The 20658-nt window shown below is 41.4% G+C and overlaps 1 protein-coding gene across 8 annotated transcripts in view; it reads left to right on the top strand.

Annotated features, from left to right (window-relative positions):
* cep170aa (centrosomal protein 170Aa) overlaps window positions 1-19924 on the top strand; it is a 38998-nt gene extending 19074 nt beyond the window's left edge. Inside the window, exons 1-16 of one of the 8 annotated variants that reach the window (XM_026189519.1) lie at window positions 5-1138; window positions 3289-3462; window positions 3788-4102; window positions 8193-8558; window positions 8802-9091; window positions 10675-10767; window positions 11426-11543; window positions 11711-13282; window positions 13543-13593; window positions 15427-15685; window positions 15827-16058; window positions 16482-16649; window positions 16749-16837; window positions 16955-17048; window positions 17159-17210; window positions 17568-19924. In XM_026189519.1, the coding sequence (XP_026045304.1) occupies window positions 1108-1138; window positions 3289-3462; window positions 3788-4102; window positions 8193-8558; window positions 8802-9091; window positions 10675-10767; window positions 11426-11543; window positions 11711-13282; window positions 13543-13593; window positions 15427-15685; window positions 15827-16058; window positions 16482-16649; window positions 16749-16837; window positions 16955-17048; window positions 17159-17210; window positions 17568-17902 (4239 nt within the window). In that variant the 5' untranslated portion in view covers window positions 5-1107 and the 3' untranslated portion in view covers window positions 17903-19924. Of the gene's footprint in view, window positions 1-4; window positions 1139-3288; window positions 3463-3787; window positions 4103-8192; window positions 8559-8801; window positions 9092-10674; window positions 10768-11425; window positions 11544-11710; window positions 13283-13542; window positions 13594-15426; window positions 15686-15826; window positions 16059-16481; window positions 16650-16748; window positions 16838-16954; window positions 17049-17158; window positions 17211-17567 lie in introns of those variants that run through there. The other 7 variants (XM_026189512.1, XM_026189515.1, XM_026189513.1 and 4 more) reach the window with 7 other exon arrangements.
* Window positions 19925-20658: the final 734 nt, after the last annotated feature.

Below are 20658 nucleotides of genomic sequence, written 5' to 3' on the forward strand. Positions count from 1 at the left end.
AGGAGGCTGTGAGATTTTGAATTATTTTACACTTTCAGAGATCAAATGCAAACATGTGCTTTCTTGGGTTTATACACAGCAAGCAGGTACAATGTACATGTACAATGACAGTGTTACATTTTCAAAACATAGTTGTAAGAATGCCAAATGATTTCCACATATTATAATAAAGTTTGTGTAGTTGTGATTGGTTTGTAAAAGATGTTTTTACTGTTAGCACTTGGTAACTGCTTTACAAATAGACATGACGTAGAAGTTCAATTTCATACTCTATAATAGGATGCACTTTCAGTAATTTAAATGAAGCTTCTATTTGCTTTAGTTCAAGCAAAAAATTTAAAATCAAAGTGTTTTACCGTTTACAGTGTATAGTTACAATGTACTGTGAAACGTTGCTGTTAAATAGCTAACACATTAAAGATGCTATGTTAAGTTGAATCAGTAGCTTAAGTCATCCTAATGTCCTCCAGCTCCATTTATTTGCTTTCTTTGTGTTGAAGGGGTGATGTCCAACTAGCCTGTGTTTTTGTATTTGTGACAGTCCAAGTGCACACAAAGGCCTTTTTCATAGCATGTATGCATGTATGTCTGTTTGCCTGCACTATGCGATTAGACAGTGACCATTGGACTGAGGAGGGAATAACGTTAACTAGAAGCCGATAGTCAGAGTAACAGGATTAGAGGAATAGTGGAACAGCTCAGTGATACAAAAAAATCAGTCTGTGCCAGGCTGGTTTAGTGTGGACCAGAAGGAGTGGGGGGAGGTTAACCAAACACAAAAAAACACTGGAGCAGACTGAAGCATCCTCAAATCTCTCGTTACATCTGGATGGATAGTCTGGCAGCATCTTTGCCAGTCGGTAAAAGAAGACTGGGTTTTTGGGGGTTTTTTTTTGTTTGTTTGTTTTTTTTTGTTTTACCTCTTTTAACAGTCAGTTATAGGTGCTTTCCGTTCTCTACGATTCTCATCACTCTGTGGATTTTAGTGTCGTATTTTTGTGGTGAAGTGAGATTAGAAAAGCTTGTCAGTTTGGAGTAAATCTGCAAAAGTGTGAAGGGTTGATTTGAAACCAAACGGAAAAAAAACGTTTCCAGAAGATCAGCCAAATGGGATTGGCTACTTCAGTTATGGAAGCGGGTGAGTAAAAGGCATTTACCCTCCCCAGCATCGGCTTTTAAAAGATGAATGTTGAAACGTTGGATTGTGAAGCGGCGTGCATATTTATCAGTATGTTATCAGTGGACATTTAATTTTAAATGGTGTGGCTTTACCTCCATGTGTATTTCCCCTAATAGGTCATTTTATTCAGATATGACAGTTAGGAGGAAGTGAAAGCGAGAAAGAGAGGTTTGGGGATAGGAAGCGATTCTGTTTGGTTGTGTGCTTTGTAGCATGTATGTGTACTTCAGTTAAATTTAGTGTGTGTCTTTTTATGTTTCTCTCTGAATAGGCTGTGCTGTCAGAGTCCCCTACCCTCCCCTCCTCATGTATTGTTGCTCAAGCTGATTGGGTTACACCATTGCACCAGCTCCCCCCTTACCTCCCAGCACACACACACACACACACACACACACACACACACACACACACACACACACACACACACACACACACACACACACACACACACACACACACAGAGTGTCCAAACAGACCACACTAAGTGTACACTGCAGCAATCATTAGCCAACCACGCTCTAATTCTTTTGTAAGTATCACTTTCTCATCCATACACTTTGAGCAATGGAGCTGGTGAAATGCTTTCAGTTTGAGTCAGCTTTGTATTTATCTAATATTTTACCTTGCACTTGATTGCCAGCAGCTCATTGAAGAGCTGTCCAGTCAGTGAAATCTCTTCAACTCTCAAGTCTGTGAAATGAGAAAGGGTTTGGTGTTGTACTGTTAGGCCAACAGAAATCCTGGAACACATTCAGCAGTTAGTTTGAACCTAGCGGTTAAATAAAATTATTATTGGAGTTCTTTACTTTGCAGAAGTGACTAATGTAAGTGATTCTCAGATGACTTATGTTCACACTAACTCACTCCTTACATGAGTGAGATAGAGGAAGTTTTCTGAGTTCATCAGAATTTTAAAGGAATAACTGTTGCTGTTTATATTGTTTTGTCTCTTTTTAAAACTGTTTGTTTTAACACCAGAAGGCCCTGAAAGGTAAGAGATCACAGAGAAGAAATGTGAACAGTGTAGTAGTACTGCTGTTTGAAAGTTGAACCATGTGTTCTGTCTTAGTTCAGTGGTATTACAGTGTTCTCATAGTCATTGAATCTTAAGCATCACTGCACATATTTGATCTAAAGTACATCATATTTGCTCTCAGTCTTAATCTGTGTTGTAAATCTTTCCAAAACTGCTGAGCCGCTTACACTGGCAGCCACTGATAGTTTCAAAAAGATTAAAAAAAAATCAACTAAACTGAGCTGAGGGAAGTAAAGTGAAGTGGAAAGTGCAGCTTTTAACTAAGAGATTGTACCTTTTGGAATGTCCTGTTTTCTGTCCTAAGTCTTTAAGCAGTTCTGTGATATATTTAAAATAAATATTTTATTAGAAATGTGTTCACTGTTGCTCACTCTTGTATTGTGCAGACAGTTTCTGTTTCTTGTTTCTTTTTGTCAATTGCCATATGTTCCTACGTTTGCTCCCCAACATAAAGCAGATGGCCCTTCTAATTTCTGCAAGTATCATTTGTCATATTCAGATCTCACAGAGGGTCTGTTTGCTAATACGGACAAATGAGAAAAAAAGTCCCCCGAAATCAGGTTTTAAAGAGCTATGCCAGCACTACTTCTTTTTTTATAGTGACAGAAAGTGAAAATGAGAAACAGAAAGTTGATGTGAAGAACAAACCTTGAGTGGATTGATCTGTGTCTTGAATGGCTTGATTTTCAATATTTTCGCTTTCATATCCTTTGAAAATTAAATCTAGTATTCATCTGTGTCGACTAAGTAATGTATTCCTGTGCTCCACATAGAAGCTGAGAATATGGAGTCTTTAGGCAACGTACAAAATTTTTGGTACCGGAAGCTTTGTGTTTTTCTTTTAAAAAGGATGTGTGCAGCGCAAAAGCACATTAGCTGGAACAGTGTTGTGCTGTGTCCACAAGCTGGTAACACAACACAACCCCAAAATAAAATCTCACCATCTAATTTTGGCTAAGATTTTCACAGGTTGGTTGGGTGGTTTTATTTTAATCCACTGATGTCAAATATTTATTGCCTACCCAAATTTGATCTATTTTCGAATGCATCTTTTGGTATTTTCTGAACTTAGAAAGCAAAGAGGCACATCGAGGGGAGAAAGCTAAAGAGGGTGGTCTTCATGCGCCCACTGCCCATGATTCCAGTTACTTTGAGATCCCCACCAAGGAGGGTCACATGGCCAGTAACGGCATCCATGAGATTCCTACCAAGGACACTGAGGGCACAGCCAGTCACATCACTACAGGTAAAGTGAAGTATATGTTTAATTCTTTTTGATATGTCTTGATAAAAGCAGGTGTATTTATGTTTTGTATTCTTCATGTTATTCATGTTGAACTTTTGAGAAATCTTTTATGGCACAAATAAGAGATCAATGTGTATCTAGTGCAGACAAAGTAGCAGTTATTCTGCTAGTGACACTGGCTTATTTGAGTACATTTTAGCAAATGTCCATGCACTACTGTATAATTACACAATCTGGTTATATGCATTTTTTCTTTTAGAAAAGTGCTTCAGTTAGCAAACTTATATTTAGTACTGACTGACACAGTAGTATGTCTGCTCCACAGCTCAAGGTCACGCCTCCTTTACCATAGAGTTTGACAACACGTCTCCAGGGAAAGTCACCATTAAAGACCACGTGTCAAAGTTCACACCCGATCACCACAGATCTCGCTCCAAGAAGAGTGGAGCAGGAAGTGGAGGCGCAGGAGGAAGGGACTTGAGTACCCTACAGGCTGCTATGATGGCATCTGAGAGCAAAGTAGCTGATTGGCTAGCCCAGAATGACCCCACTCTTGTGCGCAGCGAGTCGACAGAGGATGACAGCAAGAGCAGCAAGAGCATCAAGAGCGATGTGCCAGTTCATCTGAAAAGACTGAAAGGTAGATTGCGTTTACTATTTGTATGTCTGTAGTTTGTGTGTTTTGTTGTGCCTCTTTTTGGTTTCCCTGATTATTTCTCCTTCCTCTAACAAAAGAATCCCATTTAGTCCCTACAATAATCCTTATTTGTGAGTTATCAGTTAGTTCACCAGCAAAGTCATTCTAATTTCACTTTCTTAGTGTAATAGTACAATATTTAACACACTGTCATTTGCCATACTATGTGAAGTTGGAGTTGATTCTTTGCCAGAGGTTGTTGGCAGTGGTAGCCAAGCAGGGGAGATTAGCAGCTAGCAGAGAATACCATGCCTATTCCTCTGCTGCTGTATAGCTCAGCCCCTTTTTCCTGTTTGCAGAAAAGAGTACTCATACTCACATGCATGCATAGAATACATCCTGCCATTTAAAGCCTGATTGCATGATCAGAAAAATGTTTTTCTTCTTTTGTATTATGTGTGGGATAAGGTTTAAAAATACTATTGCTGTAGATTTCTTGGTTCTCTGTGTTTCTTTGTCCCCATTACCTGCAAGCAGCCAGCTGCTGAGTTGGCTCCTGCTGCTATGGGTTTTTATGAGAATTGATTAAACCAAGCAAGGTTAAGCCTTGTGCTCTCTCCCTCTAAAGAGAGTTTAGGTTTGATGCTAGGCTAGGCCATGCACATGTCTTGAGTCAATTAAATGAAGGCCAATTTATGATAGTGCTGGCATGTGTAAGGGAAGGGACCAGCAGATGCGAGCTGATGAAAATGGAAATCTATTAGCAGAAGTGAAAGGGAGAGAAGGTAATTTATTAGATGGAGTTAGTACAACACACATGTTAATGGGCTGTCAGAATGGCTCAGCTATGGGACTATTATTTTAATACGAGTTTTGGGTTGCTGGATGCTGCAGTCTTTTCAAAATGTGGCTGAAGAGCAAGGAGATAGAGGGTAAGTGGACAGCTGGATGAAAAGCTATCTGCAGACAGGTACAGAGGGAAGGTAGGAAGAAGCAGGATGAGAGAGAGCAGTATTTGCAGTAACTGCAGCCAAGGTGACTAAACAAAGAGAAGCAAGACAGAGAGAGAGAGACAGAGAGACTTGTGTACACTGCAGTAGAAGCGGAAAGGGAGGCAGCAAAGGAAGGGAGCTTTTTTTTTAGTTAGTTGTTATAGTAACAGTGATGCAAATGATGGCAGGGAAGGCGAGCGTTCAGACATATATAGCAAGCACTAGTGCTGAACATCTGTCTGTGTGTCTGTGTGTGAAGGCTGCAGCGGCATGTGTGAGACATGCGTTTCAGTGCTGATGAGTGCGTGTGCGAAGCATGCGCTGCTTACATGTTCATTTGTGTTGCTGAAATTCGCCAGGTCTGCGTCTGCTGCATGTGTGTGCTGGAATCATGCTCTGCACTGATCTGCAGACAAGCAGTGCGGCATGTGTGAGAGGAGGCTTGTGAGATGTGCTCAGGGTGTGTCATAGAGGTTCTAGGCAGAGAGGGTAGCAGAGGTTCAGCAAGAAAATTGAGAAGAAGCAACTGAGGTTTTGATTTCTAACCATCAAGGTAAGTCTTTCTTTTCTCACTGTAGGAAATAGTCTACATGATATATCTTTATACTGTTGGTTATTTAGAATATGAACTGCCATGTGTATGCATGAAAATGTAAGTATTTTGTTGCACGCTTATCAGCATATTGCCAAATATGTGTGATTTGAGATGTTATTAAGAACACAAAATTCATTTTCTTATTAATGATGAGTGTTTCATGTGAAATGTAATTAATTTGCCCTAATAGTTAAAGCCTATCACATACTCAGGACTTTAAATTCAATTGTATGTGTTGTACTTGCAGTGTATCCTTACATACAGTACAATTCTGTGTATGTTTGAGGTTGTGTGTTTGCTTGCCTGCTTGTGTGAGTGTGTCTACATGTAAAGTAAGTACTTTCTTGCTGAGCTTTGTATGTCTGTGTGTCTGTTTACTTGTGTGTGTGTGTGTGTGCGTGTGTGCGTGTGCGGGCAGAGGCCAGCTCCACTGTGAGTCATAGTGGGGCGAGTGGGACAGAGCACTGGACTCTCACAGACATCTCTGTTCTCTTCTGGCCCTACCAAGGGCTTCTTTGTCTCGGACACACAGCATGAAAGACCTGCCTCTCGTTGTCTGCTTATCTGCTGATCTCTTCAAGCTACTGTTTTCTTTTTTTTCTTCTTGTTAATGAAATAGATGCTTTAATAAATGCTTTAATAAACTACAGTTTGGAAAGATGGAACATTTTGAGGAGGTGGCCGGTGGAATGTGACAAATGAGCCACAGACTCTGAATTATGCCCTAGGCAGCAGAATCATTGTGATATCCCAGTGTGGAAAAAGTACTTACAGGGGTGCTCTGCAATTTAATATTGTACTTGAATGAAGGTTGGCGCCCTGTAAAAGGCAGATTTAAAAAAAAAAAAAAAAAAAAAGTATAGCAAAGAATAAGACACAACTAGATGTAGAAACGTAGAAAACAATATGATCAACTTAAAAGAACTTGCATATATCAGACAGTCAGCATTATAATGCATGCATGCGTGGCTGGCAGCATGCATGAAAAGTAAAATGATTAAATTAAAAGAGTTCACTGTAGCATAGCCAGTCAGTCTGCAGGAAGGAGGGAGCTGTTAAAGCTGGGCATACTGGGCCCAGGTGTAGCTCATCCAGCTATCCACCAAAGCACAACAAGACCAAAGCAAAACAGAGACACCTAGTGTTGGGATGGCATAGAGGTTATCTCAAAAGGTGTATTGCTGTTTAGATCTCCAGCTCTCACATTTTTTAAACAGACTTTCTTAGACTTGACAAAACAAACAAAAGTAATAGATTCAAGTAGGAGAAGTAATTAGAAAACTAAAGTGTGTCATATGTGGAGCTTCTGTAAGTACACATGTCACTGTTAACATAAATAATGTGTCATCCTGATACGCCACTAATGTTTACCGGCTTTCCAGTTTTAATTCAGTACTGTCCATAACTTGACTCTCAGTCCTGATTACAATGAAATTAATCTAGAAAGTTAACAGATTCAAAGGAGCAGTCTGTGCACAGTGAACCTGCCAAGCCATTCAAGACCACTCAGCATGTATGCATCTTTTAGGCTCTTTGTCCTCTTTTCTCACAGAGGGCAGTTCAGTAGCACTACTTGCACATTGTGTCTGAAGTGAAAAACAGCCTAAAAACAAGCTTTTGGGGCCTGTATTATTTTGGAGAAAGTATTAACTATATCACAGAGCTTTGGGTTTATACAATGTGTGTGATCATGTGCAGCACCAGTCCTGTGGTGTTTCCTTCCCTTCGCTTCTCCCATATCCTGATGGACTGACTGCCAGCTAGTTAAATGCCAGTGACTGGTTAGGTCTTTGATTGTGTGACATTCTCTTAGCTCTAATGACAATACATTCCGTATCCTGAGCATTCTTCAGTCTCTGTTTTTTCCTTTTTGTCACACTTAATCTGTTTTCATTCCTTGCCCCTCCACCCTCCTCATTTTCCACATCCCCCAATCTTCCTCTCTGTTCAGCCTGAACCCCCTCTACACACATACACACATACGCACACACTCTAGTCCAGCCTTCTTCTACTTCGCTTCCCTCTCCATGCTTTCCTCCTCCCCTCCCCCTCGCCTCTCTTGCTGTCAGTGAAGTAGGCAGGGATAGTGGTGGGTGTGGGTGGCATGTCTGGATTAGCGTGGACGTGATGACTTGACCCAGACTGATACAAATGTAGAATAACTCGAGTAATGCGGTAGGTTGTGAATTTAGTGTCTGTTTTATCTGTTAAATGTGTGTGTCACAACTGAAAGTTCATAGTTCATTTAGACTACGAATGTGGTTTTAGGTGGATGTGGTTCTGTGTGCCTGGCTCTTGTGTTAACTGCTTGTTGTCAGAACATGCCGCACATGCTGCTGTATGCACAGCATTGCTATATTGCATCTTTTTACATAAGCTGTGGCCTGTTGCTGTGGAATTATTCTGCATATATGTTGTGATGTAAATGTAAGATCTTTCGCTTGAGAATATGTGGACGGTCAATATAGTCAATTAAAATAATTCTTTTTTTTTTTTGTCCCTTTAGGCAGCAAACATGAGGATGGCACCCAGAGCGACTCAGAGAATGGGCTGGGGCTGCGTTTTGCCAACAGACGCCATGCTTTAGAGGAACGCCTAAAAGCGTCACACAGCCACGTGGGAGCAGGAGGATCTGGAGAAACAGGAGGGGGCAACATAACAGTCAGTGGGACCAGAACAACTGGGACTCGTACTGCTTTTATGATCGAGTTCTATGATGAGGAAAATCCTCGCAAGCGCCGGTCATATTCATTTTCCCAGACCGCACCCCTGCTGGGAGCAGGAGTTGGTGGAGAGGGACTCTGTCCTCAGCCTCCTTCTCACCCCAAGGTGTTTAGCATTTCCACCTCGGCCACAACAGCCTCAGACTCAGGTAATAAAACTCAGATTTAATGTATTTTTACACTCTTTCTATGACCAGATTTTGTTTGTCTTTTCCAAAGTAAATGTTTAAAACTATACCCATTAAATATAATAAGACATACTGGGAGTTTAGCTATTTAAGTAAAGGAATGACACAAAGGCACTATTTATCCTCTGAAAAGCATTTTATGTATGTGTGACCATTATTTTTTTTAACAGCTGTATTTCTGTGCTCTGTGTGTGTACCTTTCAGGTAAGGTCCCAGCCCCAATACCAGCTACAGTGACTGTAGGTGCCCCTACAGCTGCCCGAGTGCTTCTTAAACAGAGGTCAGAGGACCCAAGTATTGGTCGGAGCTCGGCCAGTACCGGGCTGGCGACAGGTAGCCCCACCACCCCCAGTGAGGACACATCAATTGTGGGCAGAGGTGCAAGTACAGCTGGTGTGGAGGCAGAAGACGACCACAGTGATAAAGGTACCTACACCATCGAACTGGAAAACAAGAACCCGGAGGAAGAGGAGGCCAGGCGAATGATAGACAAGGTAGCGTGGAAACATGTCTGTTATTCTGCCCCAGCTTTCACAGTACTTGAAATGAGATGTATTTAGGATCCCACATTTTTGGGCCATAAACATCACCACTAGTTTGTGATTAAAAACATATTTTCCAGAAACGAAATCCTAAACTCTACATAACAAACTGAAACAATCTGTAAGTCTGTAAAGCCTTAAATACCTAGATTGAAATCTTTTTTTCACCTGAGATGTGCTGTGTAAATAGTATACGATAAATTACAATAGTAAATTTAAATGTGGGTTATTTAAAGGACATTTGTTGCATTTTGTTGTTTGAGTCTTAATGTTTTATGTTCTGATCCCTCCAAAGTCACAAGAAAACAAAAATTATGTGTGTTGTTGCTTTTCGTTTCCAAACGTTGACCATAAAAGTAGCAGTTAGAATGACAAGCATCATTTAAGGTCTCTGCAGTAACTGCAGAAAGTAACTGAGCCAACATAAACAGGCCAGAGCAAGGTTAATAGTCTGTTTATTACCTGCTTCATTGGCAGTTTTAGGGGTAGTGAGTCCTATGAGAGTACTTGGCGTTGTTGACATTAAAACAAAGCTATCCCCTTTCTGTTGCCTTTTTTGACCACCACCCATCTTCTCTGTCCCATTGGTAAAGCTAATGCTTCTGTAGTTGCCTGGAGAGACTTACTCCATCAAGGACTGTCCTGCTTTATTAAACAATGCTCCAGGGAGGCTGTGCCACCATCATCAATTTCCTACTGCTGCCACTGGTCTTATGCCATAGAGCTTTTTCATGGTCACTGAAAACATACTGGAAATAGGCAAGAAATGCACTTAGAGAGATGACTGTGAGTTAAATTTACAGAGACAATTTTACTTGCTAAGGTTAGAAAGTTGTAGAAAGGAAAGTTTGCAACTCTAACAATGGCCAGTATTTTTATTTGTCACCTAACCGATTCAGAAGTTGGGATTGGCTGCACATAAACCTTTTTTAGGAAGTCAGGTTGTTGCTGTGGGTTATTAAATTACAAGGTTATCACACAGGCCTGATTTTAACTTTACTAAATGACATCTTAGTGTGGCACTTGTCCCTTCAAGTGTTGCATGCAGGTGTTATCTTAGGAGGAGCTGTGATATAATTAGTGGGGTGTATTTCGAGGTAGTGGTAGTCTGGGCACATTACATTCAAAACTGGAAGTGTTGTTATGCTAATTCCTGTAATTAGCTGACACGCTAATTGGCACACTGCTCACAGTCTGTCCGCCTTTCGCTCTCTTTTCTTTTGTAAATAGTGCATGTGTGTCTGTGTGTGTGTGTCTGTGTGATGTGTGACTGATATTTTTTTATGTCGCCATGGTACTCAAATAACCAGACCCAATTAATGCTTTATTTCAACAGCACTTACTTCTGTTTAGTTCACTTTTGTTCAGTAGGAGAACTGTTGAATGATATGTTTATAAAATATATTATGGCGGTATTTCATTTTCATTCCAAAGACTACCATTATTCTGTTGCATACAAAATGTGCATATTGTCTAAAGATTAACTGTACTTGAGCAAAACGTTTTTGTATTCTTCTTTTTTTACACATTTTTAGGTGTTTGGTGTGCAGCAGAACAAAGACTCATCGATTCTGTCAGACCTGAAAGGAGAAGGAAAAGGAAAGGAGGCAGGACAGAGTGGAAAAGAGGTAGAAAACAGAACTTGAACTGGTTATTTGTTTTTGCTTTGTTACTTTTTTATGCCCCTTATAGTATTTTTCTTCCTTTTTCTGTCTTTGATTAGCTTTTTTATGTTCACCTATAGATTAGCATGTTAAAGTACTGACAATAGCCTCTTAGTCCAGTGTCATATAACAGACTTAAGATTCATGACTAAGCTTCATATTGTGTGTCAGAATAACTCTGATGGCACTTACTCCCTAAGCCTGTTCGTGGGAGTAGGCAAGTCCTCCCTACGAGTGACCTAGATCATACTAAGATGAGGAGAGACATGCTCGGCCCTTTAGGCAGTTTTACAAGAGGGAGGGGACAGCGTGTGTGTGCAATGACAGCCTTTCTGTCTGTTCTTCTGTCTTTTATGCCCCCCTGTCTGGGTGATTTATATGTATTTAAATAACACACAGAGCATATAGCAAACTGTTATTTTTTTTAATATCAAATAAAAATGTAGTGAAATATCTTCATCCTTACAGTCTAACTCAGTTCTCTCATCATTTATATACTTTAATGGCTTTTAGATATAGCAATTGTTGTGATCTCCTGGGTATTTTTTGTGCCACCATTAAGTTAAGTGAGCTCTATTGTAATTTTCTCAATCCTGTTTTCTTCCCTGTTGTGTCCTCCCAGGCTCTCCCTGGTGATTCTAGCTGGGTCTCTCAGTGGGCCAGCATAGCAGCCAATCACACAAGAACAGACCCAGAGGGTTCAGGAGCAGAAACAGGCAGCTTCCTGCACAAAGAGAGAGGTAGATACTATTGGAAACTCAGTTTTTAAACACAATATGTTTTCATTTTTAAAACCTTGATATGCTAATTATTTCAAAGTAGAACTAGGACTGAAAATCTTTTTTTTTAATTTCATGCAAACAAAAGAAAAAAAAAAGAATCACAATTAAGTTGTTTTTTCTTATAGGTGCTAATACTGTTGAGTCTGGTGCCTCCCTCAGCAGAGGCGAATCCTCCTCCAGTCTGACTGACCGTAAGCGTAGGACCCTCCCTCAGCTCCCTGTGGATGACTCCCGGGCTAAATCCGCTACCCAGACTCTGAGGTCAGAGATTGGGGAAAAGCAGGATACTGAACCTCAGGAGAAAGAGAACAAGGGAGACGGGGAGTCCCCGACTCCCATGGAGAACAGCGAAATGACTAGTAAACGGAAACAAAGTTCCACCTCCTCTCCATCTAAGGCTTCTCTCCGGACCTCTGGAAGCACTGAGAGGAGGAAGAAGTCAGAGGAGAGGAAAGGAGGAGGAGCAGGAGAAGGAAGCGAGAAGTCTGGAAAGCCTCTAGTCCGCCAGGGCAGTTTCACAATTGAGAAGCCCAGTGCCAGCGTCCCTGCCGAGCTCATCCCACGTATAAACAGAGGCTGCAATGGACGTGAACGCAGTGATTCTGTAGGCAGCATGGATACTGCAACTCTCCTGAAGGACACTGAAGCTGTCATGGCTTTCCTAGAGGCCAAACTAAGAGATGAAAACAAACTAGATCAGAAAAGTAGTAAAGCTGGCATCACTGCTCAGGGTTCAAGTTCAGCCCTCCTCCCTCGGACTGACTCTATCTCTCCTGAATCAGATGTGGACACAGCCAGCACAGCTAGTCATGTGGCTGAATCGGCAGATAAGAAAGCAGCAGCCAGTGTACAAAAACGGCGTTCCCTCAGCAGTATGCACCGGGAGAAAAGCAATATGAGCACAGCTTCCAAAACCAGCATCACAAATCCCAGTGCTCGTGAACGGTTGGAGAGAAAGACTAAAAGCAGGCCAGTCGAAGCAACGACCCGGACTGATGCACGTCGCTCTGTTCAGCCATCTTCTGCCTCCTCCAGAGCACGGCAGCCCTCGGCAGATCTCACTGATGACGACCAGACTTCATCCTTTCCCATCTCCGACATCCTCTCCTCAGACCAGGAGACCTACTCTGGACCTCTGGGGCACTCAACACACGGACGCGGCTCAGATGATGTCTTGCAATCCAAACTTGATAGGTCTGCAAAGACATCTGCCAGTGGTTCTTCCAAAACCAGCCGGACTCTTCATGCAGCCACAGCCTCCTCCTTGAGCAAGCAAGCCTCACTGCCTCAGCCACGACCCACAAGAGCTTCTCTTCTCCGTCGTGCTCGACTGGGAGACACATCTGACACAGATCTAGCTGATGCAGACAGGGTGTCTGTGGCTTCTGAGGTGTCCACCACCAGCTCCACCTCAAAACCGCCATCGGGCCGGAAAGGGATGTCACGGCTGGATCTGCTGGCGCAGCCACGAAGAAACCGTCTGGGCTCCATCTCAGCCCGCAGTGACTCTGAGTGTACAGTGACCCGAAGCTCCACCTCTTCACCCCGGCTATCATCAGAGACTGCTCTGCGTCTGGGCTTGCGCTCATCAACACCCACGGAGAACAAGCTGACACCCAGAATGAGAGCCAACAGCGTGTCCAAACTGAATGAAGCCAAAAGCAAGACCACTACAGCGGGGTACTGCTCACCAACAGGTGAATACATCTACTCCAGCACTGTTGTCTGATTGATTCAGATTTTTTAGTTGCACAGAGAAAGGAAAAAGTAGAATTCTAGTTTTAGCTGTTCATTTTATTTTTGTTTTGACCTAATTATCAGTTTCTTTATAAAAAAGTATGACAAAGTCTAATTACATCTACATCATTGCATACCTCACATGTCAGTGTGTAAACATCTGTGTCCAAACATTTCCACCGTGTTGTGATGATTTGGTGCATTGGTTTTCATTATCCAGAGAGCTTTCAACCCGAACCTCCAGGTGGTGATACAGAGGAGGAGCTAATGGGTACTGTACCAGGACTATAGAGCCTAACTAGACTGTGTATGTGTGTGTGTCTAGTGTGTACAAGTGTGTGTCAGACCTGGGTCACAGGAATAGAAGGTTGAGCTCCACAGGATCTGAACTGTGTTACTGCAGCAACTCAGTTTTAAAAATGGCGCTGCTTGCATTTAAAAGTTAAATGAAAACAATGTATGTACGTTGAGTAGCTTCTTTGGCAAAAATTGCCACATACAAAAATGCAAAGGCTTAGTAAATCACCAGTAAATGTCAACGTAAACTACAATGACCCAGCTCTAGCATATTTGTATTGTTAACGTCTCCTACCTAAAATCTGCTGTGATGAGGACTCGAATGCTCTACCCATACTCTTACTGCGTCAAATCTGTAGTTTGGCCCTATATCCCATGCTACATGCAGCCTGAAGTGCACCTTTTCAGAGGTTTCCTAGTTCTGTTTTTGTAGTAGTATGTTGTATTATATGTAATTATTAATTAGCACAAGGTTAAAACTGCCGTGATGCAAATGGTAACAGGATTTGTTTGTATCTAGATTGGTTACTGTGCTGATGCAGTAGCTAGATTTTTACAAGTTTACCATGTTTTTTAAATGCTTTTATAGATTCAGTGAATTCAATCATATTCAATTCCAATATGATCAGCCGAGTGTCACTCCTGATAGCAAATCAATACAGTCGTATCAGCTCTGTAAAGTATACAAAAAATTTTTATAGCAGGTATAAATGCTAACAGCGATGTATTAAAGATTAAGCTTCACTTCTATCCAAAGATCTGATATTTGATCTCCAACTCTGTGATTATGTGGTCCTGGCTCCACCTTGTGGAGAATTTACATGTAGAGCAGGGGTGTCGGACCACGTACAGTCCACTTTGTGGCAAAAAAAGAAATCTGTCAGCACGACTCTTTGCGTTTAAGTTATAAGACGTGCAGAATTACAGAAGAAGTTCTGGTAGGTCTTTGCTCAGGCTGTCTCTTAATTTTAAAGCAAAAGGTTTTTTGACCATTATTTGACCATTTATTTTAGTCCTATTGTAAAAAACCCTGAAGGTTTTATAGTTGATAGTGAAAAACATGGAAATTTTCTTTCATTTAACTGTTGAGCGAATACCTAATTACTTTGGTGTTGTTTATGCCTTCCTTTACTTGGTCCTGAATTAGAGTCTTTGCTGGGCTGATTCTAGCCCTCTGGCCTTATGTTTGACACCCCTGATCTAGACACTTCCGCTCTGAGAAGACTGGAAGAGCACTCTGTGTCATCTCATCATGGCACAGTTACAGTACATTAATGGCTCTGGTGTGTGAGCATTTTGAAGCAGGTTAACATACACTAACATGGTTCTAACAAGATTTGTTAACTTGTTGGATGCTTTTGTTGGCAGCATGGGCCAAGAGCTTTTCAATAAACTCAACTAGTGTTTCTTTTTTTGTTGTTGTTTTTAATTATGTTTTTTAAACTCCAAACATTGCTGCATCAGTCCATACAACAACTAAGCAAAGTTGCAATAATGATAGTATTCCTGAAATACTTGGCACCACTAACGCTTCTTATTCTCCCATCGTTTTTTATTCAAGCCCAGCAAGGCAGTTCAGTAATCAAGCTTATCGTCGTTGCCTTTGAGAAATATCTGTGTTTGTCAACAAACAAGGAAGCATCCATTCTCCTCTGCTTAACATTCATATTTTGTCAGATCAGAGCAGAATCAGCTGCTGGCTTCCTCAGAAACAAAGCATCTCAACTTTACAAGCACATTTATCTGTTTTATGAATAACTGATATTTTTGACTGAAAGATGACATTTCTCATGCACTTCTATCATAGTGTCCAGCAGCAGCAGGTGGAGACGTCTGCCACCAGAGTACGGTTCCACCTCGGAGGAAGAGTTCGGCTCCAATCGCAATTCTCCGAAACGGCCCCACGTGCGGCCTCATCACATCGTCCCACACCGCAACTCCAGACTCGGCGCCACTGTGAGCCCAGTTGGGGTGACGGGCCCAGGTGGAGTGGGGATCAAACACCGCATGAAAGAGCAAGAGGAGTACATCAGGGACTGGACAGCACACAGCGAGGAGATAGCCAGGTACTGATCCACACTGAACTGAGTGAAACTGAGCTTTAATGGTTTAACGGTTTTGTATATGCTGTTCTGTGTATGCAGGTTTCATGTGTTCATGTGGCTGTTTATCCCGAGTCCTAAAGAACCCCGTCTGATGGTTAACAGGTTATTCCCCTGTGTGCGCAGGATCAGCCAGGACCTGGCTAAGGACTTGGCCATCTTGGCTCGTGAAATCCACGATGTTGCCGGCGAGATTGACTCAGTCAGCTCATCCGGCACAGCACCCAGCACCACAGTCAGCACCGCTGCCACCACTCCAGGATCGGCCATTGACACTCGGGAAGAGGTAGGCCCTGCACGTCCTACGCAGCCGGATATACAGGACAGCATGAAAAAGGTGCCCATTTTTCTTCTTCTTATTGCCTTATTGCGTGTGTTTCCATTGCACTCTTCCATCTTAATGTTTTGCTTTCATTTAAAAAAAATGCCTCTCTGCTGCTTCTTGATCTCACCTGCTGTGTGGTATTCACGTATTACAGTCCCATGCACTCCACTTTCATTTGTTTATCCTTATTTTGACCAAGAGAGTATTTTTTTTATTATTTTTCTACTATAAGACTAAAAACCGACTTTCTTTGGCTAAACAGTTAAAAAGCTTCAGAGCTGCTTAGCTTTTACTGATAGAGTTTTGCTTTCATTTCCCATGAATTCTCACATACTATGTTAAACTAAAGTAGAACAACACCGAAGTTCTACTTTCGGTTCAAAACTTTGACATCCTTCTTCTCTCCCTGCTCCATCTCTCCCCCTCTTTGCCTAGTTGGTTGATCGGGTGTTTGATGAGAGCCTCAACTTCAGGAAGATCCCACCTGTGATTTCAACTAGTAAGCCACCAGAGATAAACGGTAAACCAGCAGAGCTCCGGCCCCGTGCTCCTGACAACTTGGAGCCTCGAGCTTTAAGAAGACGCACCTGGAATAGAGAGGAGGTGAGAGGCAAACAAGAACATATGACACCAAATTTCTGGAAGCTGCATTGCATTCAGCAGTCAGCTTAACAGTCAGTTTCTTCTTCTGTGTGCATGCAGGCCGTGTTAGACAGCCTGCTGCTCCATTCAGTTTCCCAGCTGTCCACCAAGATCAGGCACTCCATTGACAAAACAGCAGGAAAAATAAGGTGAGTATACTTGTTGATATAAGTACCATTAGCATTTAACAACATATCTACAGTGCCTAACTCTAACCCATTGATCCTGAATACAAACGTGACCTGTTGTACAATGTTTGCTTCCAGGATTTTGTTTAAGGATAAGGACAGAAACTGGGATGAAATTGAGAGTAAACTAAGATCAGAGAGTGAAGTACCACTCCTTAAAACTTCCAACAAGGTGCGTAAATTCATCTGTCTGAATCATATCGAGTGACAAACAATTCCCAGTGTTAAGTGAACCCAATCGTTTTACTTCCTAATCATTTTATTTCCACCCTCCATTCACAGGAAATTTCTGGTATTCTGCTTGAACTGAAGAGAGTCGAAAAGCAGCTTCAAGGTAAATTATAAATGTGAACTCGCTCAGAGTCGTAGACATTTTCCTGCATCTCAACTCTGTTTATTTGTATTTAAAAGTTGAGAAGCACCTTAATACTAAGGGAAAAGAAATAAAAATGATGGATTTCTTTCAAATGCTGAAAATTCATCACCCTGCAAAATGGGACGGACACATATGTAGGAAATGGAGGTGTCAGAAAGATTCTCTGCAAATCTGAAATGTTTTTCTTCTTCTACACTTGTGCATGTGGCTTTTAAAGCAAGACCAGATCAAAAACTATATTTTACAATAGAAAATATACACTGGCTTTTACATGAAGCCTTTCACACACTGACCCTCTGTCTATTTCTGTGATAGTGATCAATGTGATGGTAGACCCAGATGGGACTCTGGATGCCTTGGCCAGCCTCAGCCTGACCAGCCCCACAACCCCTACAAAGCCCCAAGCCGCCAAAACAACTCCCCCCTCTGCTACCAGCCCTGGGTCGGCACCCCCAGCCAAAGAATCACTGCCGGAGATACTTCCAGGGTCTGGAGGTTCAGCAGCAGCCTCCGCCAGGGTTCAGACTTCTTCTGCCAGCACGGAGGAGAAAGCACGCGACACTAGCATTGGTTTGGGTAAATCGGCAGTCGGAGGTCTTAGCTTCAGCCGGATCCGGCCGAGCGGAGAGGAGGCCATCGCCCAGAAATAAAGTTTGGTTTATGTGAATAAACAAATGGATTGGAGTGCTAGCGGCTGGTGATCCATGTAGAAACATTCAAACTGTTTTGTTTGTTTATTTGTTTATGACAGAACAATGGCCATTCTGAGACTATACCAGTCTAAGATTATAGCATAATATAAAAAAAAAAGATCTCCTCACCAGAATTGAAGTGCTTCATCTGACTTTTAGACTCCCCTCTCTGACCCTCAGCTGATACATCATGAGTTAACCATGAACAGAAATTGACCCATGAATGAAAGACTGACATTTCAACTTTGAACTGTTCAAGCTGGCCGGCTGACATGGCGGTACCGGTCGGGTGCTCTCTCAGTGGACAGATTTCTGTGGGCGTACAGTCTCCTCCAGTCCTCTTGCCTTCTCCGTGTGTCTGGACCCCTTCTACACTAAGGACATGCCTTAAAACATATCCTCCATAGTAGCAGCATGACCCCGTATCCCTTCTACTTCAAAGACTTTTAACACTTTCATGACAGACTGCATTGTAACATAACACTTGCAAAACATGTTCTATTTACACTAGAACAAAATACAACACACTGCAATAATTTATTAGCTCCACGCCAGTGCAAAGAATATTTCAGCAGCCTTAAATAACCACCCCGACAAACCACAGTCATAAATAGACATGCTTTATGCCAGGAACTGCCAAATTGCAGATGTTTTATATATTTCCGAATTGTAACCGTCCATCGAGCCGTCTCTCAAACTGATTTGCAGTGCCTCCCCATCTGTCGGTTCACCTATTTCTTGTTCGCCTGTTATGTTCCCCTCTGTCCTCCCCATTTTTTCCTCCTTGTAGCTGGAAACATGTTTGTCAGAGCAGTAGCACATGCATGAGAGAGCAGAGTGTTTTCTCCCTGCAAGCTAGCGCCTGGGTTGCTCTCAACAATACTGAATAGCGGTTTTACTCAGTAGTAACAGCCTAAGGGAAACCAATGATAATCACTTACCAAAGCGAGTATGTTTCCAAACACTAAAAAGTCATCAACTGATATTGCAGTTCATCTTAACGTGATCTGGTCTGCAGTTCACCCACCTCTCTGAATGTCAAAACCCAGTCTCTGTTAGCAAATCAAGAATTCAAGAAGATTATTTATTATAACGAATCATTATTTTAATAATTGCAAACAGATATTTCTGGCCCCTGTGAGAATCTATGCCTAAGTGTCTTTATGATTTCCAATTGGCTTTTTCTCTGCTTTTTTTTTTCTTTCCAAGTCACAGATTGACTTCTGTTTCAAGTAGCAACAAAGAAGGTCACTGTTTAAACCACTGTTTTATATTTAGACACTTTTTATGATTTGACTTGTTCGTTTTCTTTGTGCATACAAAATCTGAACTTGAAAAAAGCTGCTGGGTTAGTTTCAATTAATGTGCTGTCAAAAGAATATAGGCACCTCACAAGAAGCCTTTTTATGGTTTAAAATATCAAGTCGTTGAATTGATTAGATAATTACAAAATAAGCTCCCCGTCTGTGAAGATTTAATGAATTTTGCTTGTGTATATACAGAAGGTGCATTGTTATCTTACTGATACTGTGGAATTTCAGTATAATTAACCTCTTACTCATTGACATTGCTGCTTTTGTAGTTATTTTATGGGGACTAACCATTTTCTGAATCTCTCTCCAGCTTATAGTCTGTGTACTAGAGTAAGACAACTTAAAGGCAAGTGTATTAGTACTTAGATGCTCATGGAATAGTGAATTAGGTACCACAATACATGTTCATTTCCTTCTCTATACCGTACTGTACAATGTTTTTCAATGCCTCAAAGTGCCCGTTTTGAAGCTGGGGGGGCATTGATTACAAGAAGAAAAAAAGACGTAGTCGTCTAAGGAAGATTTATCTGGTTTTGCACATCAGATTGTGGTGTGTTTTCATGCAGAAGTAGTCAAAGGCTGCATCAGATGAGCGATATCATTTAGCCTGATATCAGACGTGACTGCCTTGCCTCTCTGGAACTATTCTGCCTGTACAAAAAAAAAAGAAGAAGAAGAAGAAGCCTCTAATTGTGTTTTTATTTTTTATTTTCTCCCATTTTATCAGAAAAAATATAAATTGGGGGACTGTGAATGCTAGGTACAGGCTTATTTTTTAAAACTCTACATGTGTCATCTGCTCAGTGGTCTTTGTATTTTTTTTTTCTTGTTATTTTTGTAAAGAAAAAAAAACCATTTTATTTATTTTATTTTTTTTTTTGTTTTAATATGTTGTGGATGTTTCATGCATTTTATATTTGTTCAGTTATCTGCATTGGTTCTTACTGTTAATAAAAAAGAGCCATACACTTGTCTGTCCAATTTCATTTGACTAGGCAGTGAAAAAAAACACTCACCACTCACTACATTAGGTACACCTTGCTAGTACTGCACTTTTGCCTTCAAAACAAGGTGCTGGAAACAATTCTCAGAGATTTGAACTCATTGTGAACCCATTTTCATGATCAAGAAACTGGTGTGAGTTTTATGACAGGATGTGTTATCTTACTGGAATTAATAATCTTTAAACAGACACTCACTGATCCTGTAAGAGCAGGAATTTAACTACAAACCCTCATAGTTCCCATCAGTAACATTCATTCTCTGCCACAATGGTCACAGTGGCTAGTTTAAGTACATTTGCCCCATAGAAATCCACTGATGTTCAGTGAGTCCCTTTGATACATGTTTAGACCTTCATAATTTTCAGGGTGCATGAGTGTTATATCTCCATCTCATCCT

The sequence above is a fragment of the Astatotilapia calliptera genome, chromosome 13, assembly GCF_900246225.1.
Source record: "Astatotilapia calliptera chromosome 13, fAstCal1.2, whole genome shotgun sequence".
Taxonomy (NCBI): domain Eukaryota; kingdom Metazoa; phylum Chordata; class Actinopteri; order Cichliformes; family Cichlidae; genus Astatotilapia; species Astatotilapia calliptera.